At 26.9% G+C, this 25,422-nt stretch overlaps 1 protein-coding gene and 1 pseudogene across 2 annotated transcripts; one reads left to right on the top strand and one right to left on the bottom strand.

The window, feature by feature from the left end:
- The first annotated feature begins 20,392 nt into the window (after nt 1–20,392).
- On the top strand, nt 20,393–22,166 carry LOC111283620 (large ribosomal subunit protein eL34-like). Its single transcript, XM_022872188.2, has 4 exons — nt 20,393–20,628; nt 20,738–20,817; nt 21,656–21,765; nt 21,937–22,166. The coding sequence occupies exons 1-4, from the start codon at nt 20,550–20,552 to the stop codon at nt 22,028–22,030; spliced, it is 363 nt and encodes a 120-aa protein (XP_022727923.2). The 5' UTR covers nt 20,393–20,549; the 3' UTR covers nt 22,031–22,166.
- A 444-nt stretch (nt 22,167–22,610) lies between these two features.
- On the bottom strand, nt 22,611–24,304 carry LOC111283628 (glutathione S-transferase U10-like; annotated as a pseudogene). Its single transcript, XR_016329321.1, has 2 exons — nt 23,305–24,304; nt 22,611–23,183 (listed from the first exon to the last, which is right to left on the bottom strand). The product of XR_016329321.1 is annotated as a glutathione S-transferase U10-like (transcript).
- Between the last annotated feature and the right edge of the window lie 1,118 nt (nt 24,305–25,422).

Here is a 25,422-nt window from a genome sequence, read left to right as displayed (position 1 = left end):
CTAAACTAAACAAGCATCATGCATTTGCTTGGTTTATACATATACTACTTGTGCCGCTCACATCCTCGGACCAAACCCTTGACTGCATTTTTTTTTTTTTTTTACAGACAATGTCACAATCTAAGGATAAGGAAAGAATCATATGCATCACTTTTCAAAAATAATTATATAATTAATTAAATTAAATTTTAAATCCAATTTTCTACTCTAATTAAGTTATTGGCGAACAGATCAAAATTTTAAATCAAAATCCATAAAATAATCACTACCATGACAATGATCCAACACCAAGCTACACAACTTTGCACTGATCGATTTCACCTAAGTGACACTTGTATGGCGGCTCATGAAGCAACGTGGGATTAGAAAAGAACGATGGTTGGAATGCTGGCTTTTCTTAAATTCATGATAGTTGCATCTTTTCTGTATTTTTTTTTCCCACTTAAATAATACTCCTCTTTATCTACCCATATTTGTCCTATCTCTTTATTTATAAAGAGGCCCACAATTTAAAAATAAAAAAAATTATAGTCTATAAGTATTAGATTTAAACTCTCACCATAAGAAAATAAATTTTTAATGATGAAAATTTTTTATTGTTAAAAATCATTAACATTGATGAATTTTTGACGAATTAATGATGGATTAAAATTATAAATATTATTTTAATAAGTTATAATTATTTCACATGTGTAAACAATTGAAGGAATTTTCTTTATTTTTTTTTTTTTTTATCTAAGCATGCAGAAAAGCTTTTTGTTCGCAACTTGAAAGACAATCAGAGGAATAATTATATGAATTGTTGAGGGTATCATTGACTTTTGACAAAAAATTCGAGTGAAGTGGAAAGTAAGCAATTAGGCGAAGAGATGGAGAAAAAAGAAAAAAAAAAAGGAGAAATTGATAGGATGAGAGAAGATGGATAGATATTTATTGAAAGCCAAGTCCAATCCATATCTGGTCGTTTCTACGGATACAAAAACCATAGTTGGCATCCGCTAGCTGGATTTATGATTTTTTTATTTTTAAATGATTTTTTTTTTTTAATTTCTTTTAATGGTGGCCATACTTGACGTTGTTTTCGGCCATAGGCAAGCTAAATCTGACCTCTATTTGTCAGATATGGCTTTTGACATTTTTAAAAGTTTTTTTTTTTTTTAAATTGGTCCTGCATAAAGTTTTTTTTCTTTGTTTTTTATTTTGATTGTAACATATGTGTTAGGTTTGGCATGTTTGGAATTCCTTTGTAATTGATTGGAAAATTGCGTTGGGGAGAAACATAAAAGATAAGTAATTTTAAAATTTTTTTTTCTACAAAAAATTTAATTTTCTCTCGAATTTACCTTTTGTATCACTTCTCTATTTCTTTGTAATTGTTTATAGTCAAGTTTTATATTTTTTAGATAAATAATCGGGTTTGATTTTGATTATTGTATACCTAATTTTTTTTCCTGATTTTGAGTTTTTGCTTTTACTTTTGTATTTTGTCTAAGCAGCTGAAAATAATGTTGAACGATGTTGAACGAGTTACTTACTTGATCGCTCGTAGGTTTAGGATTGAGAAAAAAAAAAAAAAAAAGGTTTTTTTCATTTCTTTAAATAAAAATTTGTTTTTAATTTTAATTATTTTAATATCTTCTAGAAGCTTCTACATTATTTTTTATTTTTTTCATTTTTATCTCTTCGGAGACATGCACTGTTGATTGGATGTGAAGGCTTTTACTGGATAAGATTGATTTTCAGGCAGAGAAAAATAAGGATACGTACGAGTTCATTAGGGGTTTTCCCTCATCCCTCTTTAATTTTACTATTATTTTAGTTTTCGTTTTTTTTTTTTTTTATATTAGATTCAATTTTTTAGACATAAATGATTTTATGTTCTAAATTAATTCAATTTTTAAATTTATTTTTAAATTTTTATCAAGTTAATTTAACAATAACTTTTAAGTTATGAATTATAAACAAAGATTTTGATATTAACTTTGATATGTAATTTATTCAAAAGGGTTTAAAATTTAATCTAAAAAATTAGGTCAATCCATTACAATTTACATGAGTCAATAAGACTTAAAATTCTAATGTTCAAATTAGTTAGGTTTATAAGCCGAAGATCCAATTTTCATGTTTAAGGCCTAAACTTGTTTCAAGTTTAAATTTATAAAATTTAATTAAGAAAAAATCAAAGTAAAAATAAAAAAAGAAATCAACGACAATAGGTATCGTGTACGGCACTGGCACCTTGGAACCTCCACCCTATAGCCCATTCTTCCCAGTTGGGGCACATGAGTCCTTTTCCCCGTTCGACCCAACCACCCCACCAAGCACCTACCTCCTACCCTAGAGCACTACATTGCCCAGCCTTTCTCCACCTTTACAAGCCACCTTTTTAGCTTCTAGACAATGACTTTACGGTACCATCTTCCCTTTCCCCATGAAATTGGCTCCAAAAATTAGGAAAAAAAATTTATGAGAGGCGCTAACAATCAACAGAAAAAACGGCCAATTTTTAGCGACCAAACCTTGCTTTTAACCCATAAATTTCATCTATACCACAGCTGAACCACCAACAAGCCAGCCTCTAGCACACCACCAAAACAACCTAAAATTTCTAAGAAACTCTGTCCCCACCCAACAGACCCGACCCTTGAACCGCTAGGCCCTTCTTCTCATCATTACCCTCCTATACATACGAGCACCAATAGTGACCAGAGCCACTAGTTAGCAACCGAGACATAACCCAAACCACCCGAAAGCTATTCACCCACCAAGACCCAAATACTCTGCAACATCTCACCCCAAAACAAATATAAACCAAAAAATTAAAAAAAAAAAAAAAACCCACATCCTAGGTGGGGAACCACAATGTTTGAAAACAAAAAAAAAAAAAAATACAAGAAAGGTTTTAAAAGTCAAGTGAAAATATTTTTTAAAATATTACTAAAATATTAAAATATTTAGAAATATATTCAATATAAAAAGATTTTTATTTACTTATTATTATTATTTTAAAAAATAATATCATAAAATAAAATAATAAAATAAAATAAAAGATTTTTTTATAATAATGTATGAATATTAATTACATTAATTAATTCAAAATATAAGCCTTCGAAGATAAAATTTTAAGAAAATCTAATTAACGATTCTTAAAAAATTCTTAAATGAAAAAATTTCTCATAATATTACCGACATATAAAAACATTTGAGAATTTTTCAATAACAAGGTTTCGATTAATTTTCAATTCTCAAATGAAAATGAAATAAATTTTTAAAAATATATATAAAGAGAAAATTTTGTGAATAAAAATAAAAATAATTTGTGATAAACAAAGGGAATGAAAGAAATTATTCTTAAATATTAAAATTAAGATCTTATTATCAATATTAAAAGATAACACATAATTAATTTGTATCATTTTTAAAAGGAACTTTGTGGGGATGCTTATCCTTCTCTATTATCATAACATATAAATCCGTGGACTTATCGCTAAACATGATTTTTAGAGAGTTGTCACTAATCTTTTTTGTTTATGTGTAATTGGTTACCTGATCGAATTTATCTCATTTAAAGAGGAGTCACAAGATTGACTTAAGTATTTATAAATAGTAAATTTTGATCCATGAAATCAAGTTTTAGGTTAGGGAGTATGGTTATGTGTGAGAAAAGTTATAACACCCTCACAACGTCCATCCAAAGGATGGTACCAGTTTGATTTCAATTTATTCATGTCTTAAAATATGTTTATATTTTACTAAAATATTTAATATTCAGAATTAATCCTAAAATTACTCTAATAGTTTGGTAGCAATTTAAGATAATTCTCTCACTTCATGAGTATTTATGAAGACTAATGTCACATTCTAAAGAAGCTCCGTCATTGAATTTATTAATATATTTTATTCAAAAAAATTAGTAAAGTAATACAATAGTTTAGTAGGATTTACATTTAGGCAGATCTCTCAAAAGTTTGATGAGATTTTATTTAAAAATATTTTAAAAAAACTTATTCTTTTGAGAAAGTTCATTAAATCTCCCAATAGTTTGGTAATATTAATTTATGAAATAATCTTCCAATAGTTTAGAGGATAAAAGTTATTTTTTGTTTTTTTTAATTTATTTATGAAAATTTTTAATAGTTTGGTGGATTCCACAAATTTTAAATCCATGAAAATTCTTCAATAATTTGGTAAGATTCATGAATTTATTTGAAAAGATTTTTTATTTTTTTATAATCATGCAAATATAATCATAAAATAAAAATGTAGAAAAAATCATACAAGAATCAAGCATTAATTTAAGAGAATAAAACAAATAAATTAAAAAACTTATAATAGTCAAACGAGTTGGGTCTTACCCAGACACCTACGTGGGTTAATAGGATTTCTGGATAGCTTCTGGTTTTGCTATGTGCTTTGCCTCTATGATTGTAGTTTGATGATACGTAGTGCTTGATGATGAACTTCTTGCCAATTGCTTCTTCTTGTCGTGATTTGCAGAAAATGGGATTTTTTTCTAAATGTTTTCTAAATGTTTTCTACTTCTTTTTGCTTGTTTTTGCTTATTGAATTGTTAATGTTTATGTTGGAATTGCTTATTGTCTGTCAATCAATTTTGGAAATTGGGCTTGATTGCTCCAATGCTTACTATCGAATTACTTTTTTATTGTTCTATAACCCATAAAAAAATTTTCTTATTGTCAGAACCTTTTCTGAATGCCTTTTTTCCTTTGTAATTGTCTTTTTCTTTTTAATTTATGTTCCGCCAAAATTTTTCCTTGTTTTTGGTTCACACCCTTAGTACCGCATTTCTTTTTGGTTCTTCTCTTCTCACACGTCTCTTCCAGCCATTGGTTGCCCTTTTTTTCACCTAGTTGGTTGCCTTCTTCTTTTTTTTTTTTTGTTTTTGGTCAATTTTTTATCCTCATGATCTTCATTGGTGCATCACAATTGCCTAAGCTGCTCATGCTTTATTTTACGCTTCACATTATTTTTTTTTTGTTGTATGTTCTCTTTCTTTGCATGAACTGCCTCATTTGGTCACTGTTATTGCTGTCTTTTTCACATCACCAGCCCAGTTTTCCTTTTTCTACTTACTGCTATCAAGTTTTATTTTTTACTGTAGGTTTTTTTTTTTGCTGTTTTATCCTTTTGCTACTTATATCTTATGCTGGCTTAATCTTTACATGGTAAAAAAACACACTTCCCCCACTCCTTTTTTGCTTTGATCATAGATTTATCCCAAAATTCATGCTTAATCAATTCTCCTTGAATCTATAATTTTGTTTGATTTCATCATAATATTAATTAAATCCCAAAAATATCTGAATATCATTTTAATGTGAATTGATTCTGGAATTAGATCCCAAAAATCTCTTAATGTCATCTTCACCGGATTTCATTAAAACTTCTTCTTTTTTATAGAAAAAACTGAAAATTAAATAAAAAAATTAAGTTAAAAATGAATTTTTTTCAACTAGGCCCAATTTACGGTTGAAACCTATTCTTAATTTTGAAAAAATTCCTCGATAAAATGGAGTATCTACACCCATGTATAACCATTCTCCCAAACTTAAAATGTTTTTTATAGATTTAAAAATTATATTTTTAATAAATTTTAATTAATTTTAAGATTTTATTAAAAAGATAAATTTTAACATGTAGCCAATTAAACTTAGTAAAAAAATTATTGGTGACTTTTGTTTTTTAAATTCATCTAGTGGTCTCCAAAACTGTTACGATAACTTGGTGACTTTATTAAAGACTCTATTTTTTTTAGAGTCAAGTCAAAATTAATTATATGTTATCCTTAATTTTGATTTTGTTCTTTAATAATAGTAATAAAAAGAAAAATCACATGCATTTCATTTTAATTATGTTATTTATTCATTTATTATTTTATGTTTATATATATTATTCTTAATAAATTATGAAAGCTTTTAAGATAGAGATTGTGGTGTTATCTTCCCTTACATACATACACAATGATACATTACATTTTATGCATGAGCTCTAGGCCAAGGCTTTATCTCTTATAAAAGGAAGTAAAATACACATGCTCTCATGAAGTGATAAACTCCATAATGATAAAAAAATTACTTTCATTCAAATTGAACCATTTCTATTCTTATTTTATGATTGATAAGGATTATAGTGCCTTACTAATCCACCAATGATGACAAAGAACAATTTAGGGAACCTCTAGACGTGTGTCAATCCAAATCAAGCATATAATAAACCATAAGGAGCTAACCTTAGGTAGAGCCTCACTCATCCTTTATGTAGAAATTACCCGAAATTAGGGCATGTGAAAGCATTATTTTCTTTTTTTAATACATTTTTTCTCTTAGATTGATAATGAAATAACCATGTTTGTGTACTCATTATGGCTAAAACAAAATTGAAGAAATATGACAGATTTTTTTGGAAAAAGCAAACTATATATATATATATATTTTTTTGTTTCAAGTGAAAATATCTTATGTGGCGTTAGTAAATTTAATTTATTGTGTAATTTTTTAGATCTTGTATTTTTAAAGTTTTTTAGAAAAATGTTGTATTTCCAAATAGTTTTTTTTTTAAATTACATTTCAATAAAAGAACAAAAAGAAATTTTATTTTATTTTATCTTTTTTTTTAAAACAAATTAAGCTTGTTTTTGTCTTCAAAGAGCAAAAATATTATTTTTTTCTTTCTTCCAAAATAACAAGATAAAAGGAAAAATGATAAAAGAGATTTTTTTAGCTTATTTTCAAAAAGAATCATATTTGATTTTTTTTCTTTTTTACAAAAAAAAAAGAAAAAGTATTTTTTTTGTCAGTCATTTTTGGCATATAGGATAGAATATAAAAATTCTTTTGAGTTTGAAAAGATTAAAAAAAAAAAAAGAAAAAGTCAATAAAGAACTAAAAAAAAATGTTTGGATGTGGAAAAAAAAAGTGAAACAAAAAAAAAAAGGATTTTGAGAGTTGTTTGATAAAGATTGTGATAAAATAATATGGTGAGAAAATCAAAAAGGAGAAAAAGAAAAAAAAAGGTTTTAAGGTTATTTTCTCTGCTTATTGCATCTCGCATTAATTATGATTCTTGTCATTTAAGCCTTGTACATAAAAATTTCAATTTTTCAAGCATATTTGTGATTTCACATTAGTTCAATACATTTCATTAATCAATCATCATTGCATTTATACATCCATAAACATGTTTCACCATCATGCAAGTTAGGTACAATTTTGTTTCTTTCAATAAATAAAGTGCAAAAATGTTGATTTTTGGCCAGATTTCATAATAAGAAAGATGTTTACATTGATTTATATTCAAAGGTTGAAAACATGGGGATTAATTATAGGTAGGAATTAACATTTTAGAACACAATCAATAGGAATTGGGACTTGACATTTGGGAGGTGAAACAACCACTCGACAAGCTTGTGAAAAATTGTTGAGGATAGTTATGATGCTAAATTCGATCTTCCCCTAAAGTATTTATCACTTTTGACTCAACCAAGTCTCAATAAACCATGGACTCTAGATCAATTGATCTTCGATGGGACCAACATTTATCATGTTCATACTAATGCATCTAATAGCTCGAGCAATGATAAAAGCTTGAATAAAGTCCAGGAAATGATGGATGAGTTAACCTCAAAAATGATAAAACTCAAAGGCTTATCGTAATTGGAGTCATTTGGCCTCACACAGTCCTTGCAAATAGTCTCAAACTTAAGCTTCTACCTCATATGCCCAACTGCCAAATTCCTTCTCAAGCATCCCAGACAAAACCTCCAAATGTTACACAATCATTACTAATTAGCTTAAATCTGAATCATCGTCCCTATAACTTGGTTCCATAATTTACATACCTAACAAATTTTTGACCACAAGTACTTAACATCGATTTTACATCTATATCCATGGCTACGCCCTAACCCATCAACTAGCCTAGTGCTTTTAATCATAACTTAAGAAAGTGACGAAATGACAAAAATAGAAATCATGTTGACCCAATTCTCATATCTTACACTGAATTACTACCACAGCTTATCCAAAATCACCCTCTAAAACTTATACATTTGGAACCCTTTAAACCTTCTTACCCAAAATGATATGATGCCAATACTCGATGTGATTATCATGATGGTAATAGGGATCACTCGATAAAGAATTGAATTAATTTATATGGTTAGAGATCTCATCAAGGTTGGGTTGATAAAGTTTGAAATGAAAAAAAATCTTTGTACCTCAAGAAATTCTTTGCCTAATCATGTTAGAAAAAATGTGAATGTGATGATAAATGAAAGGGTGTGTTGGGTCAAAAGAAGCATTGAAGATGTTTAGCATCGATGTGGGTAGTATTTGATATAGGATTTGAGAATGGTTCAACTTGTTTTTGTAAGTTTCATGGGAAAATTATATGGCACTCTATTCAAGATAAGAGTTTCAGAGCAAAGTGTAAGGCATGATTGATTCAAGAAAGATCGATTCTAAAAAAAACTAGAGAAAAAGCACGAAAACAAAATAGTCCATTTCCAAAATTTGTCTGAACTATTGATAGAGAAATATATGGCAGTACCAACCCCTTTAAGAATCATTCAAGGAACAATTTCAAAGGATTTAGATCTGAATGAGACTTAGACATACCATGTGGAACCTCTAGGGCATATCACTGAAAGTCATACTACATTCAAGGATAAAAGTCAATATTTAATTAACGTAAATCATACAAAATTCAAAGAACTTGGTAGTCATGGTAATGAAGGTTGGTAGAGCTAAAGATTGATGTTTTAAAGGGCAGTGTGCCAACTAGGGGGTAATTTTTTTGTTCAAGCTTTTACATTTTGATAGCACTCTTGAAAATGTAAACTTTTGTTGAATATTTGCATGAAGTGAATGGATTTTAAGTTTAAATCATGGTGCATTACTTCATCTCATTAAGTTGTGAATTTTTTTTTTTATAATCCATTTTAAATTTTAGGATTCTTAAGATTTTTTAAAAGGGAAAAAAATAAAAAAGATGAATTTTTTTCAACAAAATGAAAAAGAAAAAGAGAAAGAATAGAGAAAAAACCTTTTTTAAGAAAAAGAAAAAAAGTGTTTTAAAAGAGTTGGTGATTATTATTAAGAACAAACTTACCCTAGAAAATACATTTTCTTTAAACACTTAAAAATTCATAATGTTCGAGGGGCAGTGCAAAGTTTAAAAACCTTGAGAGGAGATGACTTTTGTTGATAAATACTGAACTAATCAGCCTACAAAGCAAAAAAAAAAGTTTTTTTTTAATCCCTTGAAGGTCAAGCTAAAATGACACTCTTTAAAAAATCTAATTTTTGGTAATTCGATATATGTTAGCATAATGCTAGAGTTTCAAATTTGCCAAAATTACCCATTCTTCAATTTACCTAAAATATCTCAAATTTTCTCCCAAAGTCATCCTTGTTTCATGTTTAGAGGTATAATAACTAAGTATAGTAACTAATCACCTTTACGATAACCTAATTTGTGCTATAACTTTTTTCAACCTCATCTTGTAGAAATGATATGCATAACCTGGGACTAAAATAAACCTTTCCAACATGATTTCGGTTATCACATTAATCTTTCTTTGCTTATCATGATAGTGCATCAATGAAACATGCAAAAAAAAAAAAAAAAAAGATTGATGGTTACATTATACATTTGGGATATTAGCATGATTCCAAAATGAAAAATTCAAAAAAAAATCAAAATGACCAAAAATAACAATAAAATTTTAGAAAACCAAAAAAAAGTCCAAAAATAAAAAAGACAAAAAAAAAAATCAAAACCATTCATTCCAATAAATTGCTCTTCAACACAAATAACCATGTTTGAAATTACAAATGACCATTTTTCATCATTCTTAATGAATTATTCACATGGTACCCCTTTGAGTTTAATAACTTCTTTTTAAATGAACTTTGACCAAAGGTTACTCTCCACATTGAAAGGCAAATACAAAGAAGGATTTATTACAAGATCATACAGTCATGGCTTAAGGATAAATAAAGAATGCCTTATGCTAAGAGGTAAATGTCAATTCCAAAAATTGTGAACTCATCCCATTAAAAGTACAAATGAAAAAAGTAGAGCAAAAGGTGAAAAAAAGGGTAAAAAAATAAAATAAAAGAAAAAAGATGGAGAAATAAGATGTTGGGATAGTAAGATCGAAGATATGAATGACAAATATTTCAAAGAGATTTCTTCATGTAATATAAAATGATACTTAGTTTGATCACCCTTAAACACATATTTTGAGTCTGTTTATCCATTTTTCAGAACCTCGAATGTTGGCCTATATTACATACCTCGAAAAATTCATTTTGATCAAGCATGGAAACTTGAACTAAACTAAAGAGTTCATTCATTGAAAAATCATCATAAACAATATGCCTTTTGCCTCTTTTCTTTACTAAGATTATCCTTTGAAAGTTATTAGTCATTTTAGATGAATTTGAAATTCTTGAGTGCATGATGAAACAATTAAGGAAAAAAGAGTAACTAATCAAAAAATAAAGTTCTAGATGAAAGCCTAAAAGTGCAGCCTATAGTAAAGATAACAATTTCAAATGCTACCAAAAAAAGAGATCATTGTGAAAATATCCCAAAAACATGAAAGACGTTGGAAGATTGATACTGATTGAAGATTCAACATCTCTTAGATATTGAAGATTCAAAACCCAAAATTCTTTTTCCAAGTTCATGAATAAAAATTAATCTTGACATGTATCAAAATACCATGCTAGAAAATTTAAAGAGCATAAGAATTGATTATGTTTTAAAATGAACCTTTGCATGAAATGCTTAATATTCAAGGGATATGTGTTTGTTTCATATGTGAACCAAAAGAATTAACCTTTTTCCCACATTGAATTGTGTCAAAAAGAGCTAAACATCAACATTTCAAGTAATGATCACTAATCTTCAAGAGCCTTGAAAGTCATATTATGTAGGGCAATTTTGGTGGTCATTTTAAAAATTTTGAGTGACTAGTTAGGTATTTTTCCTTTGATAAAAAAATTATTTTATGAGAATTTTAAAATAAATTTTGACTCAAGAAATAAAATGTCCCCTATTGGAAAATAAACATTATTTTTGGAAAAAAAAAAAAAGAAAAAAAATTTTCTTAAGGGGTGAAAAAAGAAAAAGAATAAAAATGCAAAGAAATTCAAATTGACATATATATTTTTTGCTCTAAGGTAAGAAAACATGATAAAAGAATATTTTCTTTAATTGTTTGAATTTCATCAAAATGCATTCGAGTTTCAGAAAAATATGGTGATTAGTCTTCTTAATGAATAGGTCAAGCTTGAACTGAACATATGCATGTTGCAAGTTAGATCTAAAAATGGAGATAAAGATGAATGATTAAGAATGATAATGAAAGGAAAATTAAAAAATTTTTAAGGAAATGAAAAGAAAAATCTTTTTGGGAAGAAGTTGAAGAAGTAAGTTAATATGAAGTGGGAAACAAGTGAAATTGAAAAGAAAAGAATTTTAGAAAACAAGTAAAATATTTCTAGCATTTGCATGCATTTTTCCTTTTTAAAAGGGACATTTGCATTTTAGAAAGGAGACTTACGCATAAAATTTTTTTTAAAAGGCAATGAATTTTGCATTTGAATAGGGAATTTGCATCGTGGAAAAGAAATATACATTATTTTTTTTAATTATAAAAATAATATAGATTACAGGTTGAATATTAGATTACTATACTAGCTTATTACTCGTGTAATGCAAGAATTATTTATACTTATTTAAATGTGTTTAAATGTGTAAATTAATATTATTTAATCAGTTAAATGTTCAATATATATGTAAACTACTAATAATATAATTAAGATACTAAAACATAACAAAATTAAATTTTTTAATTAAAAAAATCCAAAATATATAATAATATTTGAAGAAAAATAAAAAATCCAAAATAGTTATATATAAATGGTATTATTAAATACACCAATTAAATTAATATTTATTACCTTCAATTGTCAAAATAGTTAAGAGGAGTTATTATTGTAACCGATCTTTTTTTTTCGACTCCAACATTCATAAATTGTCAAAAAATTTCTATAAAATTCATGTATACACTATTGAATAAATAAAATATTCAAAGTTTTCATAAGAATTTCAAAAGCAAAAAAAAGCTTTGATTTTAATTTTTTAACATGTGGATACACATATTATAAAAGGATATAACAAAAAATTATGCATATCATATATCAAAAAGTTATAAAAATATAATAAAAAATTTAATGCATCTCATAAGTTAAAAAAACTATTTCTTTGGAAGCATAAAAGTTAAAAAAACATAGAAATAGAATTAACATTGAGAGTATCACTAAATAAATAAATTATGATCTTTTAATGTATGTGATATTTGGTCTTTATAAATTTAAAAATAATCAAATAATAAAGAATTATTATGAAATCTCTAAAAATAAAAATAATATATTAAAATTTCAAGTTTAAAATGACATATATTTTAATTATTAATAAATCCAATTTATAATATCACTACATTTCAGATTTTTAGATTTAAAAATATATATTTATATTATTAGGAAACCTATTTTAAAAGATAATATAATACTATATTTGAAAATTTAAATTGAAAAAGATATATATTTAGATTATCTAGAAATGCATTTTTAAAAAATAATATATTAAAATTAGATATTGTTGCTAGTATCTTAAATATAATTGAATTGGTCTTCCACTTAAATTTAAAATTTTGGATAATTAAATAATTTTTAAATATATTTTTTATAAATATCTTAAAATTAAAAAATATCTTCAATGTCATTATAAAAAGAGAAATTTTAAGGACTTTTTTTGTTAAAAAGAAAAACCATTTATCTAAGTATTCACGTAAGTAAATTTTATCAAGTTCGTATGTATGTTATAATATAATATTATATATAATATATGATTCGCTATAGTTGTGTTTATCTTATCTTAAAAACAATACTTATGTTTATCTTAGTTATTCTAGATTTGAATTGTAACACTCCTCATTTTATTCAAGTTTAAATTTTTAAAAAATAAAAAAAAAAAGAAACAAAGAGAAATTTACAATTAAAAAAAAAAAGCAATGAAAAGTTCAAAGTTCAAACTATATGTCATTTTCTTACATTTTTAAAATATTCAAATTTTTCATAAAAATTGACTATTCATATTTTTCACGGTGTGATTTTAAATTATATTTTGTCAACAAAAATATCTAAAAGGAAGAAAACATAAAGAAGTTAAAATAAAACATGATAAAACAAATAAGTATAATAGAATATATTCATACTTTGATTTACTTTTCCTTTTAATCAATAATATATTATTCTTCCTTATTCCTTTTTTTCCTAAATATTCTTGGTCAATTAAAAAAAAAAACAAATCCATTTTACTCAATGTACATGTTTTATAATTTTTCTTAAAAATCAATCTAAATTGTATTATTTTTAATTTAAAATATTTGACACGAAAAAATAAAGATAAAGGAAAAAAAAATTAGAGAAGGTCCATTAAGATACACATTTAAGGACATAACTATTTATTTCTTATTTGCTAGGTATCCTTTAATTTTTTTTTATAAAAAAAGTCATAATCTAAAAATAAAAAAAAAATTATATATGCTAGGATTTAATTTTGAAATTTGTTGAATGTCATTTTTTAAAAATAATAAAAATTTTAATATTTGATAGGTGTCCTTTGAAATTTACATACATATAATAGACAACAAATAACAAGTAATAGAAGCAAAAAAATGGCAAGAAGGTGTATGCATATAATATATTATATTATGAGCTCAACTTCACAAGGCATGGAATCCCATGTTACTCCTTACTAGCACTAGATGGCTTATTATAATTATGCCTTTAAGGTCACATCTCTCACATAAATGCCACGCATTATGAATATTAATTTCTTGCTTCTATGGCCAAGCTTTTGCCATTCTCATCTTTATACCATCTTATATTTTAATTAATTAATTAAAAAGGCATTTCTAAGATCAAATTCATGAATCACCATTGAAAATTAATGTAGAACCCTACTTGCAATTTGTTTCCATCGGTGGTGCCAGCTCTCACAAAGAAAGATAAAAAAAAAAAAAAAAAAAAGAAGGAAATTAAAGCTTGAAAGAAAATGACAATGATTTTTTCTTCTTATCATTTGGTATATTAAGGATGAAAAATTAATAAAAAATAAGCAAAATTTTTCTTTCTCACTTTCTCATCTTATAAATTTTATTTCTCGTAATGTAAAATTTTAACATGAAAAATTCAAATTAAGATCTCTCTCTTTCTCTTTTTTTTTTTCGTACTGGCATAATATTCCTAAAAAATAAAGAAGATACATGTTTTGTCATCAAATTCTTTTCAACATTCTGCACCCAATTAAGATAGTAAAATTATTTACAAGTCTCCACCAATTATTACGAAGCCCTCAGAGCAAATGGATCCAAATATATCCACGTTGTCCTTTCAAATGTGTCGAGAGAAATAACAAATAATAAAGAGGCGGTCCAGCGGTTAGTGGTTAAAGGGGTTTGAGAAAATATCAAGTACATAATTTTAAATTAGATCTTTTTTCTCTCTCTTATTTATATTAGAACTTTGTTCTTTTGATGTAACTAAAAAAAAAAAAGTGGCCATCACCGTACTTCTTAAGATAAATATCTTTTCATCCATTAACGAAAAAAAATGCTAATGAGATTTTTGGTTTAATAGTAAGGGCAAAGTTTTAAAATTTGGAAATTTTAAATTCAAGTTTTACTATGTGTATTTGGTTATTTAATTATTTTTTAATTTATTTGTTAATTATTCAGTTATCATAACTTGATTATAATATAATAGTTGATTATTCAATTAATTATTTGTAAAGGTGTGAACGAACAAAAAATTTTGATTAACCATTTGTGAACATGTTCAATTTTTATTTGTTTATTAAACTTAACAAATGATTTTAAACAATATTTTTACATTTGTTTATTAAATAAATCAAATACAAACAAAAGTTTTTTTGATTCATTTATATTTACAAACAAACTAGTTTCAAATTCATTTCAAACTCATTCGTTTATTATTCATTTATTATTTAGTAATAATAATAATAAAATATAATTTTATTTTTTTATCTCAATCTTATTTTAAGTTTTATTTTTATTTGTTTGGGTTTATTTATATTGATTTAAGATTTATTTGTTTGTTTAATTTTATTTGGTTATACTTTATTAATTGTTCATGAATATATTCATTTATATATATTCATGAATATGTTTGTTTAATATTTATGAATGAGTTCCTTTAATTTAATTGAATTAAACACAGATCGAACGTAAATATCTTACCATTTAAATGAACTAAATTCAAACGAATAAAATAATTTTCTTACCAAATATAAATCGAGCCCAAATATCTCTAAAAATAAACAAACAAACGATGAACATATGTCCATTCATTCACATTTGATCCATTTACACTTCTAATTATATGAATTTAATATTTAATTAAGATTGTAATTTAAAAAAATTATAAGTTGAAAAGCTCTTTTCCTAAATTATAATATATACAAAATTAAAAAAAACATAATATATATTTTTATAAAAGTTTCAATCATTTTATAATATAAGGTCTCGTCCTTCTCATTTGGTTATTCAAATTCAATATTATTAAATTTGGAATTTAAAATTTTACAGGTTTAAAATTGTTTTATCTCTCCCAAAATATATTTTTAAAGAAATTATCATATCTATTGATAATTAAATTTTAAATAATTGTTAAAATTTTAAAAATATACATATCTCTTATGATGTAATAAAAACTTAAAAAATAAAACATGCAATAACTTCTTAATTTTGTTAATAAAATTTTAAAAAAAACACCTTAAACTTTTTTAGTAAGCACTAAAAAAACCAGACACTTGCCCAAAAAGAAAGGGCAGTTGCCCCATGATTGGGCCGTGTTAGGTAATGATTGAGGCCACAATGGGGAAAGTGGGTAAGGGCCCACTTTTCTTGGTTTCAATTTTAGGTGCCAAATGTCAAGTCCTAAAATATTTTATTAATTTAATTTTATAGCACTGTTAGGTTTTGTTTCGTATTAGGAAAGTAAGGGACACGTGTCGAACGGAAGAGAAAGTAGGAAAATATCAAAATAAAATCAATTTTGATTAAGAAAAGGTAGGTCCCATTGAGCCGACATATGATTCAATGCAATTTAAATGTTTAATCTAGTGGAGAGAGTGTGACGTGCTGACCCGCTGATGTGATATGATTGGTTATAGACATCTGAGAGAAATTATTCTGTTCACACGAGGCTTAAATTTGTTTCCTTTATTATTATTATTTTAAACTTTAAAGAGTGAAAGGACAGAACAGCTGTAGTTAATTTAGATTTTTTAATTATTTATTTAAGAATTATTTATTATAATTAATATAGATATATTAAATATAAAAAATATTTTTATTTTTTTAAATTTTAGCTTGTATTATTTTATATATTTTTCGAATATGATTATATGATTATTAAATTTATTAAATATGCGTAGCGTCGGTATTTTCTAATTGAAAAGGTTGTCTTGTAGCATATTGACATGTCATAGGGATGACTTTTACGTATGGTACTTTTCATAATATAAAAAATTTTACAAATTATTTTAATTTATTTAAAAAATAAATTAATAATTATATTTGTTATATTATTTTAATATTTAAATAAATTTTTAATTTTTAAATTATTTTTTATTTAAATATTATTTAAATGATATTTTTTATTTAAATAAATAGATTAATCGTATTTAATTATGTAATTTATATATAATCATATCTATCATATCATGTCGTATCATATTATTTAAGTAATTAATCATGTTTAATTATTTATTTGTATATAATTATGTTAATCGCGTTATGTCTTGTCTTATTAGTTTGATATAAATTAATTTTAAATATATTAATTATATCGTATCGTTTGTAATATGTATAATAAATGTATCATTTTCGTATTTAAATTATTTATATATTCGTGTCAAATTAATATTAAAATTATTCATATTATATCTAAAATCATGTCTAATATAAAATATGACATGATAATACAAATTGTAAGTCCATAAATGACTTGTTCTTGCTTCTTATTTGTCTAAGTTGGAAAAATTTTTAGAATTCAAAAGATACGAGTGCTTTCAATTAAGAGAACGTGCTAATTAATGGTTATTAATTAGTATTCAGCATGCACTTTGTTGTAAAATTATTTTAAAATATTTTTTGTAAAAGTTTTTTTAAATTGTTAAATTAGGTATGTATTTTTATTTACAAAAAAATTTGTAGATTTAATTTTTTTAATCTTTATATATTTTTTTTTCCACCAGATTAAAGATGGGATGGTGAGATTCGAATTTTTACTTTCCATGTGCTACTAAATCTTCTTCGCTAGTAAACATTGAAGTTGGAGATTTAAAATATTAAAGGATTAATTTAAGTTATTTTATTTTGATTAAAGATAGAATGATCATTTTATAATGTTGAAAAATATATTTTTTTAATTTTTTATTATTTATATTTTAGGTTATTACATTTTGATTAAAGAGAAAATGATCATTTTATAATGTTGGACAATGACAAAATATAATCCCTTTGGAAAATTTTAATATATTTTAAATTTTTTGTTATTTATTTTTTAGGTTATTTTTATTTGGATTAAAAGATAAAATAATTATTTTACAATACTAGATAAATGCCACAAAATAACTCATTTGCAGTTTTGTTTAATAAAGAGTTATACATTGGTAGTGAAAATTTTTAACTTCACAAATAAAATTAATATAATAACACATGTCTTACTTCTTTAAATTAATTTTTATTTTAATTCTTTAAATATATTTAAAAGACATGTGTCACTTTGAGAATTATACTTGTGAAGTTAAAAAATTATACTAATAATATATATAATAAGTTTCCATATATATATATATATATATATGACTTGATTGATAAAGCTTATCAAATATGAAAATCTCATTCAATCTCTCAAATGGAATTCTATTCAATCTAATTTTGTAATTTGATTAAAAAAAAGTTAATAATAAGAATTTGTTGAATCCAAATATAAAATATTCAAATTTAAATTGATTTGATTTACCAACAACAAGAAATTTCTTTTATGCATTTTTTGATCTGGAAAACTAGACCTCGTCATTGGCATGGATTCTTATCATCTAGGTTGATTCTTCTTGAGCTCATAGCTTTTGGGCTTTCTTTGTTCTATTATTCCTTTTATACTTCTACGTTTAAGATAATGGCTAAGAGAATTCTATCTTTGGTTAACGTGATCAATAATGTAGTTTAGGATAGAAACTAAGATAATCAGGATATTATTTTTTTGCATTCATAAGTTTGTCGAGTTTCCCCATAAATGTTGATAATAAACTATGAAGTTGTTATATAATTATGCTAGTAAAGTTATGTGGAAAAACACTTTAATTTCTTGTAGACAAGTATATCATTAGATTCATTCATTCCTTCATTCAAGTTCATAAATATGTTGATCTATCAAGCTATTTTTGGACACCCTGCTAGAAAGTATGAAAAGATAAGGGAATGATGTGTCATATTTTGTGAATGAAGATATTAGAATGCATCAGATGCTGTCGAGTATTGTTGATCAGTATCATCAATGTCCAACTTTGAGTAAGAAACATAGTTTACTAAAGTCTATTGGTTTAAGTGATAAGGAATTCAGTTTTTCTTAAGTAAAATATTGGTTTCGAATCTTATGAATGAAAAAAATAAATTTAAAGGAGTTTGTTTCTTTTATGAGATTCGATTCGGTTCGATTTCGATTTAATCAAAGCCTAAAATAACTACTTCAAACAAAAAAAAAAACATAGTATATATGTAATAATTAAATGATACTAATGGTGGAATCTTCAACCTGTAAATAGTGATAGGAAATTGATTCTACATTATCTCCGTAGTGGCAACTTTGGCAACCTTCATATTTTGAGCATAAATATAAGGAACAATAAACTTCAGATTATAAGAAATATGTACATCTTTCATTTTATTCATACAACATTTGGGATTTATGTTAAGCCAAATTGGTACATCCGTATTTACCCATTGTAACGATTAAATTTGATTTTTTTTTATTTTTTTTTGCAAAATTGATGTTGTTATTCCTTGATAATTAACCTAGCTGCCCAAGAATTTATGTTTTTCATATATGTAATATTGGGAGGAAAGAAAGTCACAAAGTTTATTATATAATTAGCATTTAATTATAAAGATTAAATATTATATATAATTGTTTTGTTAATTAGTCTTTAAATATAAAGATTAAATATATGCATCAAATTTGTTTTATGTATAAGGATAATTTTGAAAATTTTCACTACATTTCTTGTAAAATGTTAGTTTACTAAACATTGTAATATTACATTCTCTGTATTTTTAAGCAGCACGTTGCCATCTCAATATTTTAATTCCTTGTAATTACCTTTTTTGATTCACCCTATATTTAGAGGTGATCTTTCATCGTTGCTTGCCTTATGTTTATGGATGATAACAATTTAAATCGGATCAAATTTGATTTAATTTTTTAAATAATGTAAAATATTATGAATTTTTAAAATAAGATCGAAATATAAATCAATCCTTTTGAAATTAATCTTATTCAAATTGAATTTTATTAATTTAATTCATTGACTTCTTAAATGTAAAAATTTTTAATATATTATTTTAATTTAATTTTTAATATATTTAAATAGATTTGATGTAAAATAATAATTTTATTTTATAAAAATTATATAAAAACAAATAAAAATATATAATTTAGTTTGATTCAATTTTTTTACTTTTTGATAGACCTAACAATTCGTGTATTTATATTTTGTAAAATATTAAAATTTATATATTCGTATCATATTTTATATAAAAATTATTATTACAATTCATATCGATGTAAAAATATACAATATAATTTTTTATTTTGTTAAATTCATATATAATTATTGTTATAATTTTAAATTGTTTACTTTTATATCTTATTTTTATATCTTATTTATATTACGTCATCGTATCGTATTTTAAATTAACAAGTTTATTTCTCAATTTAATATTTGATTTAAACTAAATATATATATTTAATATCTAAATTTAATTCGAAATAAACTAAAAAACCAATCCAAATATTATAATTTTAAATTAATTTTGGATTTTTTTAATTTTTTTCACCCTTACCCTATTTGCATTTCCTTAATTTTATTTGATCGGTTGATTAATCATAATAATAAAAAGTTCGATAGGCTAAATGTATATTTAAGCGAAGTTTGAGGGCATTTATAATGCATAATCGCAAAAATAAATAAAGTAGTAAAGGAGACCAAATCCCAACCGTTTTAAAAAAAATGTAGAAGAGCCGTCAGATTTAGGGCATCCTAGTCATTCCAAAAGCTTTAGCTTGCCATCTTCACTGCAAACAAACAACCCTTCCAGTCTCCGCCTCCATCCTGAGAGAGAGAATCATATAACAGGGGAAAACAAGATGGTTCAACGGCTGACATACCGGACGCGCCATAGCTACGCCACCAAGTCCAACCAGCACCGGATCGTTAAAACTCCTGGTAAATAGATACTACTTCAATATTTGATTTATATGGCGATATATGCATTTCTTTTTTATATAAAAAAAGCACTTTACATATTTTTCTGGGTATTGGTTGAAATTTGAAGGTGGGAAACTTGTCTACCAGACGACTAAGAAGAGATCTAGCGGACCCAAATGTCCTGTTACTGGCAAAAGAATCCAAGGGGTATTTTATTTTATTTACTAAATATTTTCATTTTCTTTCAAAATAACCAATTAATTTGAAGCTTATGAGCTCTACCATTTTATCAAGGATGCTTTCAGACATATAATGAGGTTTGAGTAGATGGGGTTTGTAGATTTTGAAGGAATGAGCTTAGAATGTTGATATTATACTATGCTGATCTGCTGTTATTTGCATTAAAAGTAGGCATTTTTCTAACATTAAGTTAGTTAAATTTAGTGCGGGAACAGTTGGGTCAGCTCTTTGTAGTTTGTTTCAGTTATATAGATTGTCCTAACTCAATACTGTTCCGCGGTCTTATTTGTGAACTGAAGGTTTTTTGGTTCCAAGTTACTTTCATACTGGAAGGATATACTGCATTACTGCTCCTATTTTGTTTTTTGGTTGGCACTTTGCCCCTTTAAATTTAGTGTGTTTCCCCACAATGGGACTTTATTTTTGAATTTAACTTCTGTTGTTTAGTTTTAATGTTCGCCTTCGCCTTTGCTTTCTTGCTGTCTTCTTTCTTGGGGACAAGCCAAACTTAGGTTTTGCTTGGTATGAATAAAGATAGAAAACTTGTTAATCTAATGGTTACGTTACGATGTAGGAAAGTAATTATGAATTTTAACAGATTAACAAGTTTTCCATTTTTATCTTTTTCCATCATCTTTACCAAGCAAAACCTTAATGTTTTATTATTTTCAGAGAGCCCAAGTCATTTTGGTCTCCGTTTAACTTAATTATTATTGCACATAATATGTGCTGATTATGCTAGTTGGCTGACTATTTCATGCAGTAATAAATCTTCCTGTTGTATCCAATATTGCTCTCTCTACAGATTCCTCACTTGAGACCTGCTGAATACAAGAGGTCTAGGCTACCTCGGAATAGGAGGACTGTGAACCGTGCTTATGGTGGTGTGTTATCTAGTGTTGCAGTCAGGGAAAGGTGTGCTGACATATTTTTGTCAAATTTATTAATTTTGATAACCCATTAACAGGGAAGTAATTTTTTTTCTTATTAATACAATGACTGAAACTCCTCAAATATGAATTGCTTGACACTGTTCTTTTCTTTTGTGCCGATGAATAACTCTTGGGAATTTCAATGTTTATATAGGATCATTCGGGCCTTTTTGGTTGAAGAGCAGAAGATTGTGAAGAAGGTTTTGAAGATTCAGAAGGCCAAGGAAAAGCAAACATCAAAGAGCTAGATGAGATGACAAAAGCTTTACTTTCAATTTTACTTTGTTTCAATTAAATTTTGACTTTGAAGAGATGATGAATTGTGCACATTATTAGTATGAGGTATTTCTTTATACATTAATGAGCATTTAGTTTTGGTTGGAATCTTTAGCCTCTAGTCTCTGGGATCCGCTCCAACTCGTGTCATACATTCAACCTCAACCAAGATAAGTGATTTGCATGTCATAAAAATTAATAATTTCTCTGATTGCTGGTAATTGACTAAATCCTTGGAGGATGGGTTTCTGTTTCCTAATTTTCTAGAGTTTAGGTTCAGCAGTATAAACGAGTTTAAGTAACTTGTGAGCTGGCTCAATCTCGGTTTGTTCGTTGTTGGGTCGAGCTTGAGTTACTTAGTGAGTCGAGTTTAGTTTGAGTAGTTTAATATATAATTCGAGAAGTTTACGAGTTTAATTGAAATTTTATTTTTTAAATATATTTAGTTATATAAGTAAATGATAAAAATATAATGATTCATGTCAATATTTATAATTTTATTGAATCTAATGAGTCTATCCCTATGTCTTTCTTTTGGTTGAAAAAAACAAGTAAAGATAATATATTGAGCTGTTAATTCATAAGCATTAAGCACAATTGCAAAACGCAGTAGAGTTTCCCGAAACAGGATCGACTGTCGATTAACAATATACAGTAATATGGACCACGGTGGCTGTGGTAATATAGAACATGCCAACAGGCTTTATTCCTGGTGTAAGCAAAGCTTTAAACAAGAACATGGCTAGAGGCGTGCTAAGTGGAAGATTTGAGGGCATTTTTTCTAACAAATTGAAGAAGTGCCAAAAGTGTCTCATGAGGAGGGACTAGCTCTTCCATTACAGGCACCTGGTTCAAATTTGTCATCTATGAGTATATAAACGGATGCCTTTCCGGATCTAAAATCTTCACACCAGCAATTTCCTCTAGAGCTTTGTAGGGACTAAATGTTGCACTACCTAAGATGTCCAGGAGCCCTATGTTCTCGTTTTGGATTCCTCGAGTGCTCTCAGGGAAAAATTCTTTCATCTTTTCTTCAAATACATCCATTTGTTGAAGCAATTCGTTGGAATGTTTCTGTTGTGCTTCGCCATCGTTTGTGATAATCCGACCAATGGCCTCAAAGAGCTGCATGCATAAAAAACATTGGTGCCAATCTCACGTCACCGACAGTTTGACCACAGGGCAAAAAAGTAGCATATTGATATATTATCAGGTGGTATAAAAGTTGAAACATCATTCTTTTTACCTGCTGCTGGATAAAACTTGCCCAGAATCGAACTTGAGCTCTCTGATAGGGATCGTCAGGGAGGAGCCGAGGAGCAACTTTCCGGGTTTCATCAATATATTCCAGGATGACAGAGGACTCAGCTATAGGGTTTCCATTGTGGACAAGTACTGGGACCTTCTTGTGAACTGGATTACATCGGAGGAGCAGTTGGCTCTTGTTGTTCAAGTCTTCTTCTATAAACTCATAGGGAATTCCCTTAGCTCTCAAGGCCACTTCCACTCCCTTAACATATGTACTAGACCACATCCCATGCAATTTCACTTCCTTTTCTTCCTCCATGTCTGTGTCTCCGCTCTTTCTTTTTTGTTGCTATTGCTTGGGTTTTGTATAATTGTATTTGTGGAGGATCCTTTAATAAATATGAACTTCGACTTGGGATTTAGGCATCTAGCTAGAATGTCCACTTTCTTTATGTTATTTTTTCTGACTTCAAGCCCAAGGCTATTGACCGGTCCAATGTGTTGGTTCGCACGAAGCCATGGATTTTTATAGCCCTATAGCAGTTATCTTAAAACCATTAGCATTAGCCATTATTTCAGAACTTGAAGTCAAAGTGAAATCAGGGGACTTTGTACAAGCACGTTTCCACTTCTTCCTGTAACTTTCGCTTGGTAGTCAACTGAGGCCTTTTCTTGTCTCTGAATATGTCAATAGAATAACCAACTCCCTGTGTCTCCATTAGAGGAGTAGATAATTTTTTTTGTCAGAATTGAAACTCAATGTTTCTGGCTAAAATTAGCCTGGAAAAATGAAAGTTGATGTATGTTCTTAGGAAACTGCCCCTCTTGTCAAAATCAATGCAAAAAACTCCACTTTTAGCTTCTTAACGAAATTTATTAATGAAACCAAGATTTTTAGTACACTTGTACATGGTCAAGGAGTCCCAGATTCTGACTATCAATGGAGGGATTTTCGTCGGGAAAAGAACTCTCTCATTCCCTCTTCTAGCACCTCTAATTTCTCTAACCCTTCCTTGATGGCTTTACCTTGTGCTTGTCCATCAGTTTTAATCATTATCTGAAATAACTGCATTCAAGAATATTTGCAAAATTCCTTGTATTAGCTTCTTTTTTATAGCATCATATTAGTATTATCTTATATTATGTGTTCAATATACTTCAGTAGTGGGTGAAGTATAGTCTATGGATCCTTAGGAAGCAGTTGAGGTTTATTCTTCCAGGTTTCTTCAATATATTCCAGGATGATGAGAGATTCAGCAATTGGCTTTCCATTATTAGCAAGAAGAGGAACCTTCTTGTATACAGGGTTTTACCGGATGATCTGTGGGCTTTTGTTCTTCAACCCTTCTTCCACTTACTCAAAGGGTACTCCTCTAAGCCAGAGGACCAATTCCACTAACTTAGAGAAATGGCTACCTCACAACCCATGTAGTATCACCTTGTTTTCTTCTTCTATCTCTCTTTCTTTCAACAACTTGGCCTAATTATATGAACGAAGGGGCCTAATTATCACTTTTTAACAGAATCAGGCTACATAGAGAGTTTAAACTTAATGCAGGAATGCATTGCAGTTAATCAAAGCAAAGCTGCTGATAGAAACAAAGGTGACGAAGTCAATGATATTAACTCAAATTGATCTTCTGTTGTAAATCAAATAGATTGTTTACATTTGTTATACATCAGTAGCCACGTCATTAGTATCTCAGCTGCCAGTTCATTAGCTGTTAGCATGAGCCATAAATAGAGGAGAGATTATAGGGAAATTTAAATTATATATTTAATATTTGATTTACCATTATTTTAGGTTAGATTTGTGTAATTGTTATAGTTTTTTAGAATAACTTTTCTGTAAATTGTATATAAGGTTTCATTTGTATATCAAATATATTGAAGAGTGATATCTTTTCTACATGGCATCAGAGCGTAGATTCTAGGACTCTGTGAAACCATTAAGAGCAATGGAAGAACCTTCTTCTTTGATAAAAAGTTCTCAAGAAGAGAACTCAATCCTTGCGGACTTGACCTTTAAAATATCATAGATGTTGAATCAAACACCAACTCCATTGGGTCATGAACTTGGTGGAGCAACGATTGGTATTAAACTGACGATACCAAT

The sequence above is a fragment of the Durio zibethinus genome, chromosome 17 (genome assembly GCF_047325235.1).
Source record: "Durio zibethinus cultivar Kanyao isolate XHJ-2024 chromosome 17, ASM4732523v1, whole genome shotgun sequence".
Lineage (NCBI taxonomy): Eukaryota > Viridiplantae > Streptophyta > Magnoliopsida > Malvales > Malvaceae > Durio > Durio zibethinus.
The sequence above is the reverse complement of the archived record's forward strand: the minus strand, read 5'-3'. Positions and strand labels throughout refer to the sequence as shown.